The sequence below is a fragment of the Papaver somniferum genome, chromosome 10 (assembly GCF_003573695.1).
Source record: "Papaver somniferum cultivar HN1 chromosome 10, ASM357369v1, whole genome shotgun sequence".
Classification (NCBI taxonomy): domain Eukaryota; kingdom Viridiplantae; phylum Streptophyta; class Magnoliopsida; order Ranunculales; family Papaveraceae; genus Papaver; species Papaver somniferum.
This window is the reverse complement of record NC_039367.1, coordinates 86556191-86569559: the sequence shown is the minus strand read 5'-3', so window position 1 is coordinate 86569559 and position 13369 is coordinate 86556191. Positions and strand designations below refer to the sequence as shown.

Below are 13369 nucleotides of genomic sequence, written 5' to 3'. Positions count from 1 at the left end.
AAATAATTTTTGGTCATAGTGCTTCATCACCGGAACAAAATCTCTGGTAATAAACTACTTTTCAATTATTTAATCTTCATTTGAAAAGTAAATAATTTTTAGTCATAGTGCTTTATCAACCTCCGGAAATAAACTACTCTTCAATTTTCAAAAATGTCTTCATCATCTTCATCACCATCATCATCATCATGAAGCGCCTATCATAGTTTCGGTGCTACACTCTCCTTTTCTTCTTCCTCGTCGTCGTCCTCTGATCACGTTCAACTAGTGGTAATGTTTATAATTTTTAGTTTGACTAAATTTGACTAGTATTTTTTTTTTCTTTCCTTCTTATTAACATCAGATCTAATTAATTAAGTTAACATAACCGTCGGATCTTAAATATAAAAGCCCCAAACTAAAACAAAGAGAAAACTGCCCTAAATTTTAGGGAGAAAATTGCTCAGGATCGAAATTGATTTCTGTCTCTCTGTAAGTAATTTTTTTTTATCTCAACATCAATTTTTTTTACAGATTTGTCCTGTTGTACTTCCTAGTTGTTGCTTGTTGTTGAGGCATCACTCTTCCTGCACATAGATCTTGATTTTCTAGTTGTAGTTTAACATTCCCATACGGAGATATATATCTTATCGCTGTTAACCCACGATATGATCTAACGTAGTTACCAAAAAATAAATAAATCATAATACATATTAAGAATCATAACCAATTTTAAATGCGATTAAAACCCCAAAATAAATCATATTTAAATATTTCTTGTTGATTCTCATAATCCGAAACTATTAATACCATCAATAAACGATTGTTGTTATTTCATTGTAATTATATATGCATATTAGTGGTTATTATATGGTCTTCAATTACTTTATGTTTTATTAAACGTTTGAAAATTTGTCTTCTTAGTAATGATGCTAGTAGTGGTTTAGGCAGTTTTATTTTTTATAGATTAGGAGTTGTTATTCAAAAAGGTGTTGGAACCCAGCTTGTTGCTATGATACCAACCAAAGGTCTATATGAATCATCCCATTAGAAAATATAATAAATAATATCTATTTATTCAGATATATAATTTATCAGAACGATCAAACATAAGAATATACAGTTAATCGGCAGCAACTGGTGCTCTTTTTCTATGAGCAAGTGATGTCTTTTATCCCTTAATCCCTGCTTCAAGTTCAAAGTCTTTTTTTAAAAATAAAACAAAATTCAAGTTCAAATTTTGACTTGAACCGTTTTTTCCAAATCATATGATTTCCTAATTCTTCCCGTACTTTTATTCAAAAATCTGACGACAGTACATACATTGTTATTAATTTTCTGACAAAAAACATATATAAGATGAGTTTCGCAAGAATCCTTTTCTTAATATAAGCGGTTTGATCAAAATTATTTTGTAGGTCTTTTAAAACTATTCTTATTTGGTAAAAGAAAAAAAACAAGAAAAAAAAGGTAAGTGTATATATGATTAGTTATCTTGTTAATACAACTTTTTTTCTTTACTCAAATTCATCTCTTAAAAGATCACATTTCTTAACTAAATATCGTTTTCATTAGATACATAAAGGATAACACATTGATGGAATACGTTGAGAAAAACATCTACTTATGCTAAAAGGTTTTATTTTGGATTTCATTTCCACCATATCCTAATTTTTTTAGGAAAAAGGCTTTGGTTTGGAGTTTCGTGGGTGATGTGTTAGTTTTATAACAAGGAACTCATACTTAATGTACGAAAATTGGACTCGAGAGTTTTATGGGTGATGGGGTGTAAATTTTATGACAAGGGATTCAAACATAACGTATGAAAATGAGATTCATATTAGCTGGATCAGAGGTCGTGCAATGTGTGTTAAGCTGCTAGTGTTTGACTTTTTCCATATTTTATCCGGCAATGACTTACGTCCAACGACTCTACTTTGAATATGATCAAGAATCTGTAAACCCATAGAAACTTAAGTCTTTTTTTCCCCATTATGTATGCTCGATTAGTATTATACTCCCCCATCCTATGAAAGATGATCATTTTTTTGGTCTCATGATAGACGGTCTTTTTCGTTTTTATATGCTGTTTTCACTAAATAAATCCTTACTAATAATTGGTATTGTTGAAATTTTCTTTAAGAAATATAAAGAACTTGGCAGTTATAACTCATTGAATAAGTCTTTTTAAAATATTTCTATTGGTATAACATTAACAAATATTTGCCTTTTAGTTGGTGAAATATGTCAAATCGAAGCTTGAACACAAAAGGGTAAACAAGAAAAATAACACTATAAATTTATCCTCGTAGTTTCCTTTAAAATTGTGCAAATTTCATCTTTCATGGAACGAAGAGATAATTACATATGAACGATTTTTTGGGGACCATGGTTTTTTTGGGGGGACCATGGTTCTATTTTTAGTAAGAGATTTAGAAGTAAATCTAGGTCACCCCTTATCTAGATATTTATATTAATATCTAAACTACCCTCCTGATTAATTTTGTGTAATGATTAGTGAAATCATTAGTGAAATGATTAAGTAGAATTATTGAGAGAGTAAAGTTAGAGAAGATGAAGAAGAAAAACATGGAAAATAATATTTTTTTTGAGTTCAACCACAACCGGAGGAAGAGCATTTGGGTTATCAGGTATGCTTTAAACTTAGATAATGTTGGTTTAGTTGCTCCAAACTTTCAAAAAAATGAAATTTTTTATGTAGATTTGGGCCAGTTCGGTTACCATATGTCAAGAATATGTAACCGAACACACCTGAAAATGTAGTTCGGTTACGTTTTCCAAACATGCAGGTTACCGAACTCGCTCGTTAATGGAGGTTTTGGCCGTACAGTGTAATGTTCGGTTTTCCCGCAATGTAACCGAACTTTAGGGTATAGAAGTTCGGTTTCTTTGCAAACAATAACTAACCGAACTTTACATGAAAATAAAATTTTACCAACTATACATAGTTCGGTTGGTACGCAAAGTTCATACCAACCAACTATCCACCGAACTTTACGTTAAAAAAAATTATTCCAATTGTAAGAAGTTCGGTTGGATCGCAAACTTTTATCCAAAAGCGTATCTAACCAAACTCACCGATAAAAAAAAAACAACCAAAGTTACAGTGCTATATTCGGTTACCTGGTATAAAATGGTAGGTAACCGAACTTTGAACTTAACAATTTATATGGGTACATCTTGTGTGTTCGGTTACATATCAAATTGCTCTACCGAACTTTTTGCGACTAAACCGAACGTTTTGCGACGTAACCAAACTAAAAGTTCGGCCGAGACTTGTTTTTTGCGACGTAACCGAACTTTTCTCTGGAAAAAAACCTCTATTAAACCTCTCCGCAACTTCCATTTTCAACTCATTTTGATGATTACTTCTCATTTATTCCACCAAAAACGAATGACAAATAATGGGTTTGTGAGAATATCTTTGTTAATGTTTTAAATTAAGTTATATATATAGAGGTGGTGGTGTTTGGTGGTGGTAGTAATCGGAGGTGGTGGTGTAATCAGAGGTTGGTGGTGGTGGTAATCGACGGTGATGGTGGGAGGAGGTGGTTGGTGGTGGTGATAATCGGAGGAGGCGGTGGTGGTGGTGGGAGGAGGTGGTGGTTATATATATATAGGTGGTTATTAGGTTGGTTTTAAATTAAATTAGGTTAAAAGTAGGTTAGTCATTTCAACATTTTAGAACACCCCATATAACTATGGAAAATTTCTTGTTTGGTCCTAAGCCCATAAGGTTATTTATAGTAGGGTCCAACCGGATTTTATCCTTATCCTAGGGTCCAAAATTCTTTGAAAACATGAAAATGACTAATATACCCTATTGTTTAAATACGTGTGAAATAAAATACTTCTACCAAATCGGGATTTTATTTATCTGGAGGTCCAAATTTAATTAAAACATATAAAAGACCACAAATTTGAGTACATATCTGCTACACTGTTTACAAATTTGAGTACATATCTGCCATACTGCTTACAAATTTGAGTACATATTTGCTAAACTGCTTACAAATCTGAGTACATATCTGCTATACTACTTGCAAATTTGGGTATATATCTGCCGCACTGCTTACACATAGAGTATGTATCCGTTGGACATATTGAACCTGTAAATGTGACCAGAATATAACAATATTAAAACATAGCAACAAAACTAGCATCTATTTCAGTATTTCACATACGTACTCATGGATCAAACCAAAATAAAGTGGCAAAACTATGAATAAAACAGAATAAAAAGAAGTTTTTATCAGTACGACATATACGTACTGCTGATTCATAAACTAAAAACTCAATTGCATGTCAAGAAGTGATGAATCCATAAAATATAACCAAATCAAAGCACATATTTAAGTATTCCATATATGTACTCCTGGATCAAACCAAAAAAAATAAGAGATACCTTATAGATTCATAGTAAACACAAAAAGAAAACAGTACGTCATATATGTACTGATAGTTGATACACAAAAGAAAACTGAAAAACAAAGCAAAAACCATAAAAATATCATATCTACTGATGAAATAAAAATAAAACATGATTTTTTATTTAAATCTGAACTTGTTTCATCAAAATCCACTAGTATATCATATACGTACCGATGATTAATACACAATAGCAAACTAAATTGCGAAACTATGAATAATACAAAAGCAAAAGAAGTTTTTATCAGTACGACATATACGTACTGCAGATTCATAAACTAAAAACTCAATTGCATGTCTGGAAGAAGTGATGAATCCATAAAATATAACTGAATCAAAGCACATATTTAAGTATTCCATATATGTACTCCTGGATCAAACCAAAAAAAATAAGAGAAAACCTATAGATTCATAGTAAACACAAAAAGAAAACAGTACGTCATATACGTACTGATAGTTAATACACAAAAGAAAACTGAAAAACAAACCAAAAACCATAAAAATATCAGATCTACTAATGAAATAAACATAAAACATGATTCTTTATTTAGATCTGAACTTGTTTCATCAAAATCCACCAGTATATCACATACGTACCGATGATTAATACACAAAAATAAACTCAAAAGCATATCAAAAACAACCAAATGAAGCTAAAATATCAGATCTAGTAACAAAATGTACATAAAACATGATTATTTATGTAGATCTGAACTAACTATAAGACCTCCAAACACAAATTTGGACGAATTGAAAAAATCAACCTAAGAATCAAATATAAACCACATACCTTGATTGATTCTTTGTTGATTGTCTTCATCTGTAGGTAACAATAACTTCAAATATGTATCTCAGTTGAATTTCTCCATTACATTAAAAATAAAGATCTAAATAGCTTCAAATAAAATAAGACAACATTAAAACTAACCAAATCTCGGTTAAACAAACAAAATCGAAATAACTAATCTCCCGTTCGTCGATAAAAACCCAAGAAAAAAAATCTCTTCTAGCAGCTCTCCTGATTTGGATCTGAGAAGTTGAAATGAAAATAGAAAAATGAAATGAAAATTTAGTAACGCCGCTTTTATATACATAAGGGTGTTTTAGTAATTTTAAAAATGCGCATAATACATCCCACACGTGTGCAGGACCTGGGCATAAAAAATTGGGTCCATTTTTCTCTTTTCTTTTAATTATGGACCTCTGGTTACTGGGCTTTAGTGGGTGGACCTGCCACTAACTAAGAACACTAAAATTGTACCTATAGGTAATTCCTACTATAACTATAGGGAAGGTGGCCTAATAAAATCATGATCCCAAAAAAACCATGGTTCCTAGAAAATCATTCTTACGTATACCAGGGCAAACACGTCAAGGTTGTTCTATATTCTGACATCTGAGCCCAATCATTTTGTTTTATTCAAGCCCAACAACGTTTCCTTATCATCCGCTCCAAGTGCAATAAAAACCAACAAAGAGCACATACTTTAGGATGAGCCATTTTTCATAAGGTTAATGTGAGATTATAATTTCTTTAATTGAGATCCGAACAAATTTTGTGGGATGAAAGGTATAAATGAGAAATACATGGAAGATTGAAGTCGGAAAAATCTTACCGCACCTCTTTATCGAGACTCGTAACCCTCAAATTTACTGGTTTGCCAAAGTAATTTTTTTTTTTTTTTTGTCAGTCTGGCGAAACCCATAGTGGACTCAAATTGCCAAATTGTCAAGTCCATTGGAGAAACCTTCTCTCTCTTCCTCTCAGTCCCTCCTTTCTGTTTCTCTCCGCTAGGGTTTCTTTCGATTTCACCTTGGAGTTTACAGATCGAGATTTTCTTACTAGACAAGCTTTGGATTAGCATACATATATTTTTGTTCGATTCTTCAAAGGCGAAGAGATCGGAATTATTGAACCTGAAGATAATTTTAAGAAGAAGAATATCTAATTAGGTATTTCTCTAACTTTTGTTTGGTTTAATTTTTCTTTTTCTTGTCTGTAACATGTTTTGGTTAGGTTCTGGTAGAAATTCGGTTCATTTGATGTTTCAGTTAGTTTAATCCATGCATAGACATTTAGATTCACAGGATTTGAAGTTGGGATGAATATAAATTTCAAAAATAAATCTACAGTGCTTTGATATGTGACCATGTTTAGAGTCATTGAATGATTCACTGTTAGGAGATTTAGATTCAGAGCCAAAGAAAAAAAAAGGTTGTTTGAACAATATAGAACTTTACCTGGAATCTTATGCATCTTTTGGTGCAACATTTAAGCTTAAAGTTCCAATTCACATTTCAAACCATGCTTTCCATGAAATCCTGTTTATACCATTAGCAATCACCACTATTTACACAATCTTTGCAGTTTCATCTGAGGCAAGGTATGTGTTAATGTGCGTACTACATTGGCTAGTAACATGCCCAATATCTGCAAATAGAAATAGACAGGTTTAATTTAACACAAGTATAGGGTAGAACAAGTAAACTTGCTCGAAGATAAGCAAGAGTTTCACGGGTAGGAGATTTATATTTAGAGCCAAGAAAACTGTCAGATAGCGGTTGTTTGAACAATATAGAACTTTACCTGGAATCTTATGCATTTTTTGTTGGAACTTTCTGCTCTATAGATTGTAACCAAGATTGAAGGAAGTATAAAATGTATGCAAAAAAACTTAGGTATCACGGTTGATACTTCGAGCCAAAAAAATGGTTAGATAGCGGTTGTTTGAACAATATAGAACTTTACCTGGAATCTTCTGCATCTTTTGTTGGAACTTTTTGCTTTAGAGATTTTATCTAAGATGGTAAGACTTGATGGAAGTACATAATGTATGCAAAAAAAGTTTAGGTATCATGGTTGATACTTTCATTTCTCTGTATTCAAACAATGCTTTCCATGAAACCATGATATACCCTTTATGATCACCATTTACTTTCCAACCAATGTTTCAAAAGCTTCAAAGGGCACACACAATTGTTGTAGTCTCAGCAGAGGCACGATACGTGTTAATGTGTGTAGTGCTAGATGGCTACTAAAAAGAACCAATTCCCAATATCTGCAAGTAGAAATAAGCTGGTTTAATTTAACTAGTGAAGAAAGTAGGGTAGAAGAAGTAAACTTGCTCGAAAATAAGCGTGATCTTTTTTTTGCTAGTCATTCTTCTCAATGGTTTGAAGTTAAACCTTCAAAAATATAACTGTTGTTCCGAAACACTAGAATCTTATTAATCTCTGAACCATCCGTTCATTCGACTCAGGTTCCAGAAGATGGTGTACATAAGTTCATGGGACGAATTTGCGGAACGATCTATCCAATTGTTTCGCGCGGATCCTCAATCTGTATCCTTCCATATTTTAGTTACTTGTTTTTTGTTTGATCCGGTTCAATTTAAGTTTTGGAATTGATTTTTCCTTGATCCATGTCATAATTTGGGGTTAAAATCAGACAAGGTATGTTATGAAATACAGACATTGTGATGGAAAATTGGTTCTCAAAGTTGCTGATAATCGAGAGGTACAAATTCTTCTTTTGTACATTTCATTGCTTATTCTTCTATGCGATTTTTACGTCATATACATTATGTGTTGTTTGGTTATGATGTTATCACCTCCATGCTACATGTCGCATGATGTGTACTTGTGCTGGCATGATTATGGGCTCATATTTTCTTTGGTCTAGTGTCTCAAATTCAAGACGGACCAGGCACAGGATGCTAAGAAGATGGAGAAACTAAACAACGTCTTTTTTACTCTAATGGTTCGGGGTCCTGATGGTACTATATTTTCTCCTTAACCTTTTTCTTACTGGTTTTGTGTATTACCAAAAGATCATAAACCGAATCACTACCTTTTTAGGATCACTTTATTTGTCTATGCCCAATCTGATAAAAAGTTATTTTGCTTCTACAAGAAACCTTTTAAGCCTTTGGAAATTCGTACTTTTATGAGATGCATAAGACATCCTGTCCAATGTCAGCCTTGGTTAAATTCCTAAACGTGCCTTCTTTCTATGTTATGCAGCGGATATAACAGAAGTATCCGGAAAAGAGCAAACAGAAGCACAACCAACCAAGAAAGGAAGAGGAAGAAAACAATGAGCATTTTCAGTGTCTACCTATCTTTTTTGACGAGAGATTTCAATCGGTGGAGACATATCTTGCCTTATTTACTTACTAGGTCAACTCTTTTTGCAGTATGGGTTATTTGAATATAGAGCAGTGAATGAGATAACCTTAATTTTAAGGAATTTGGCAAATCTTTTAAATTCCACCATGTTCTGTTTGGTTTGACTTAATTTTATAGATTTGTGTACAGTCAATTTTTGCCTCTAATTTCAGTTTCAGTTTTGAGAGATTCTGTAGCATGTATTTTAACTGTAAACAGAGAGACTGCCTTTGTTTTTTTACAGGGAAATCTAACTTAAACCATATGGTCCATAAACATCATATGATTTTGTCCCAACAATATTGCTGGGAATTAAGATATGTCACCATAAAATATTCACAGCAGTGAACTATGAACAGTATACACCTCTCACGGTGGAACTATCCAGATTCTATATAATCTAATGAGAGAAACTGGGCACATATTTGATTAAACGCAGGCATATTTTATTTATAAAATTTACACTTTTGTAACAAGCACTTGACTTAATGGAAACATCTCCTTGTCTGTCATTGATGTCTAGAATCTAAAGAGACGGGGAATGGAGGTGGATGCAGAAGAGAAAGTTAACTCCTGTAAATATATGTTACGAGCTCTTTTACCCCTAACTCAATAGGAACAAAGACATGGAAAAAGTGGTGGAGGCAAATATCCAAGGTGCTTTGCATAACCTTGTTGATTGTTTCCCCGCACCAGTCGTCGCACTCCTGAAAGAATTAAAATCCGGAAGACCTCAAGGCGGTATCTCAATCCCCGCTGTGATGTTCTGTTAATGCAACCAGGTCTACATTCATAGACAACATCCTTGGGTTTGATCAATCCTGCCACCATCTGTAAAGTAAATCCACCATCATTAAACATTAAACAATATAAGTTAATCAAAAATGTGTTAAACAATAATTAGTAACATTACCATAAATGTGGATGATAAAACTTACATTTCTCTGAGAGGACACACTGCTGAAAAAAAGAATTCTTCCTCCACCTGGTTCCCATGGATAAAAACCCATCGATTGTTATAGGATTTTTAGAATTTTATGTTATAAACCAAAAATGGAGATTATCGTAGTGTAAGTCAAGTTATGATGGGTATTTATAAACAACCGTGAATGTTGTTTAAGCTTATCAGAAACCTAAATTAATGGATCCATGAATATCTAAACATAATTCCAAAATATCTTCCACCTAATATCACACTCTTTGGGTTCAAATTAATTTTACTTTTACCGTTGATCTAAGATATAATTTTTTCACGATATATCCAAAATTAGTTAGTAATATCAAAATTGACCGAGCTAATCCTTAATTCCACGATTAAAAAGAAAAATATATTTCACCATTTGTTCACCGTCTTTGTTCTGGGTTAGGGTTTTAAAGTGTTGACAACTAATTAGGGCCGGATGGTCTGTCCAGGCCCAATTTACACCCCTATCGACCACTATTGCTTGCCCATGTTTGGTATGGAAGTTTGGTATGGAATTGAAGGCATTTATGATTGGGGAAATTAGGGGGAGACCTAAAAAAAAAATATTCTCGTTCTCAGGTCCACAATTAATTTTGTATACCGTGACACCCATAATTATATGAAATTATTATATGAATCAATACATAACTGGTTATGCATACTATCTTTTCAGGCATAATTCGTTATGCATACTATCTTTTTCAGGGGTATGATTGGCAGCGCAACTTGGACATAACATATCTAAAAATCTGCGCCTTAGAATTTTACAAATTTTATATCGTTGGAAATCTTTTTAAAAGAGCTACGCAACGAGTACAAACAAGAATATCAAATTTTTGTTTTTAACGAAAAAATCGGAGGTGATCCTCATTTTAGGGATTTTTTTTGAAAACTTGATACTTAACCATTATGCAGTCACCAAAAACGATGCATAACACATTCTGCAGACGCATAACGAATTATGCAACCATTTTTCGACTGCATAACAAGTTATGTATCTGCATAACAAAGTTATGCTTCTATAACAAGTTATATAACCATTGTTTTGGTTGATTTTAGCCGTACATATAAAAAATTGATGCATAATGCAGTATGCATCCATATTTACGGATGCATATCAGGTTATGCATCTATTTTCTCGATGCATAATGCATTATGTAGCCATATTTTCGGACGCATAACAGGTTATGCAGGTTTTTTGGACTGCATAACAAGTTATGCAACAAATTTTGTAGATGCATAACAGGTTATGCATCCATTTTCACGAATGCATAACATGTTATGCAGACAGTTTCTCGACTGAATGACATGTTGTGCAGTCATAACCACATCATCATCTTCTTTCATGTTTCATTAACTCCCACGCAAACCATTATCTTTCAGTTATTTGGGGGCTCTTGGTCAAAATCATGTATTTACACCATCATCTTCTTTCATGTATTCACACCATCATCTGCAATTAAACCTTCTTCACAACTCATCCAGTATTGCTTAATCCAACTCAATTCACGGATGAGAGTTTCATAAAAATCTGAAATTCATTTCAAAATCTTCATTGAAAACAAGTTTTATTGGGAACCCTTGCTTGTCACACCCTCCCATAATCTTAAAAAAATATCCTTTGAATTCCTGTTGGGAAAAAATAAAAATTAAAAAATACATTTGGGAACTAAGATGCAAACTTAAAAGTAGTCCAGCAACATTTGAACAGTAATACATACGTCACCAAGAGCATCTCCACTAACTTCCGGAGACACCCTCTTGTCGTGGAATGCACACCTACACACAATCAGATGACATTAAGCATAAGCAAAGGCAATATCAAATGACACTATCACATGGGAGAACCAAATGCAGTTAAGAGTTAGCATCACCAACAACTAAAATAAAACACTATCATGAATTAAGATGTAATCTCCACATTTATCACATATCACATCCAAAACGAAGGACTATTTCATATTCCTGGGGTTTGAAGCTGCAGATTAAAACAACTTGAATCAGCATACTCAAAATTTGAACAAATTTTTATCCATACAAACTACAGAAAGGTATCCTATACAAAGTACCAAAATCAACTGGGGATTTTCCTCCTCCAGATGGAAGAAGATAACAATAACAAAAATCTAATAATCCTAAAAACTAAACAATCCAGATTAGTCATTCCAAACCCAAGATCATATATATTCAAATCCAACTACAAAATGGTAATCCCATATAAAATTAATAAAAACCAAAATCAACTGGGGATTTTCCTCCTTGAGATGAAGAAGAAGATAACAAGAAAAGTTCAGATGATACTAAAAACAACGACCTAATCATCTTTCAACATAAACAGTCGAATTAGTCATTCCAAATTCTAGATTATATATATTCAAATGCAACTACTGAATAAACAATCATTATAGTGAGAAAACAGTGTAGAACTTACAGTTTTTGGTCATCATCGATTTCCAACTTCTATTGACAACCAGTTGTTGGACTTTTGTTATCACAGTAGAGAAGAAGAAGAACGCCAGCAATTCACTATGTTCTTCCTTCTTCTTCTCGGCTTCAGGGAGAGGTCTTGATCTATGGTGAATACCCATCGAATCCATGGCCGGCGGCTAGGAAAATAGTGCAACATCTCACGATTGGAACCAGAGAATCAATTCACAGTCGAGAAGAAGAAAAAAAAAAATTCGGAAATTATGGGTGTGACGGAAATTTAACCCAGAAAATGGGTGCGCGCCTGAACTTTTATGAGCGTGGGTTTCTTAGTGTAAAAAATTTGAGAAATGGGTGTCGTAGTAGTTTTCACTTTATGATTTATTGAGCACCTGACAATGGTTCATTGCGGTGAGACAGTTTTGAAAAATGCATTATTGCATGGATGCTATTGTTGTTTCAACTAATTCTGACAACAATGGAGCTGAAGACATAATACATGTCCTCTTAACCTGCCCAGCCGCTTCTGAAATCTGGAAGAAGCTTTTTGGAGAACATCATAATCTATTCTCGTCTTTTAACTCGTTTCATGATTGGTTTAACAACTAGTTACAGGCAAAAAACCTCAATGTAAGTTGGAATGAAACTTATGCCACTATTTGCTGGTTTATCTGGAAAGTCAGATGCGACTGGGTCTTTCGAAATATTTCTCCAGCTGCTACAACTACTGCAAGAGATATAACTCGGCATCTCTGCAATCACTCAAGAGTGCACCATAAACCAGGGCACATCTTTAATAACCTCTACTACCATTTTAATAGTACTAATTCTCCACCTGATAATTACAGTCAACACAGGCACACCACTTATAAGTTCGGAGTCACTATTAGCATGCATGTTGATCTAGCTGATCTATGTCAAGTTACTAGTGATAATCAATCCTATACTAATTATTCCTTTGTTACTCTGTCCCTAACAAGTCAATACATGGGAACAAGAAACTTCAAGGACTATACCCCTGGAATCGGAAGAACATAAAGATCAAGCAGAGGAGCTCAACTTGCTCTGACATGGGGGAAAATTATGCGGCAAACAAACATCAACTTTGCTGCTGAAACTGAAGAAATTCTATAAGCCATCAAAATAGGTTACCAACTGGAGGTTCAACATCGGTTCAAAGGAAGAAGAAATCAAAACCAGGACAAAAACAACAACAATGCACCAATTGATTTCGTCTTAGGGAAGCTCACAAAAATTACTGCCCAACAAAACTATGCAACTATCGATCTAGCCAGGCTAGCTAGACAATGTAACCTATTCTCTGACTCTAGCTGGAGAGGAACTAATCTACAAACCATTATGCTTGTTTTACAGAATTCCACA

The 13369-nt window shown here is 33.5% G+C and overlaps 1 protein-coding gene and 1 long non-coding RNA gene across 2 annotated transcripts; one reads left to right on the top strand and one right to left on the bottom strand.

Annotated features, from left to right (window-relative positions):
• Nucleotides 1-5985: 5985 nt before the first annotated feature.
• On the top strand, nt 5986-8836 carry LOC113319004 (signal recognition particle 9 kDa protein). Its single transcript, XM_026567306.1, has 5 exons — nt 5986-6381; nt 7689-7770; nt 7877-7945; nt 8111-8204; nt 8452-8836. The coding sequence occupies exons 2-5, from the start codon at nt 7699-7701 to the stop codon at nt 8526-8528; spliced, it is 312 nt and encodes a 103-aa protein (XP_026423091.1). The 5' UTR covers nt 5986-6381; nt 7689-7698; the 3' UTR covers nt 8529-8836.
• Nucleotides 8837-9019: 183 nt separating this feature from the next.
• Nucleotides 9020-9670, bottom strand: LOC113317442. The gene is made up of 2 exons (XR_003343539.1): nt 9534-9670; nt 9020-9426 (listed from the first exon to the last, which is right to left on the bottom strand). It is a non-coding gene; the product is annotated as an uncharacterized LOC113317442 (long non-coding RNA).
• Between the last annotated feature and the right edge of the window lie 3699 nt (nt 9671-13369).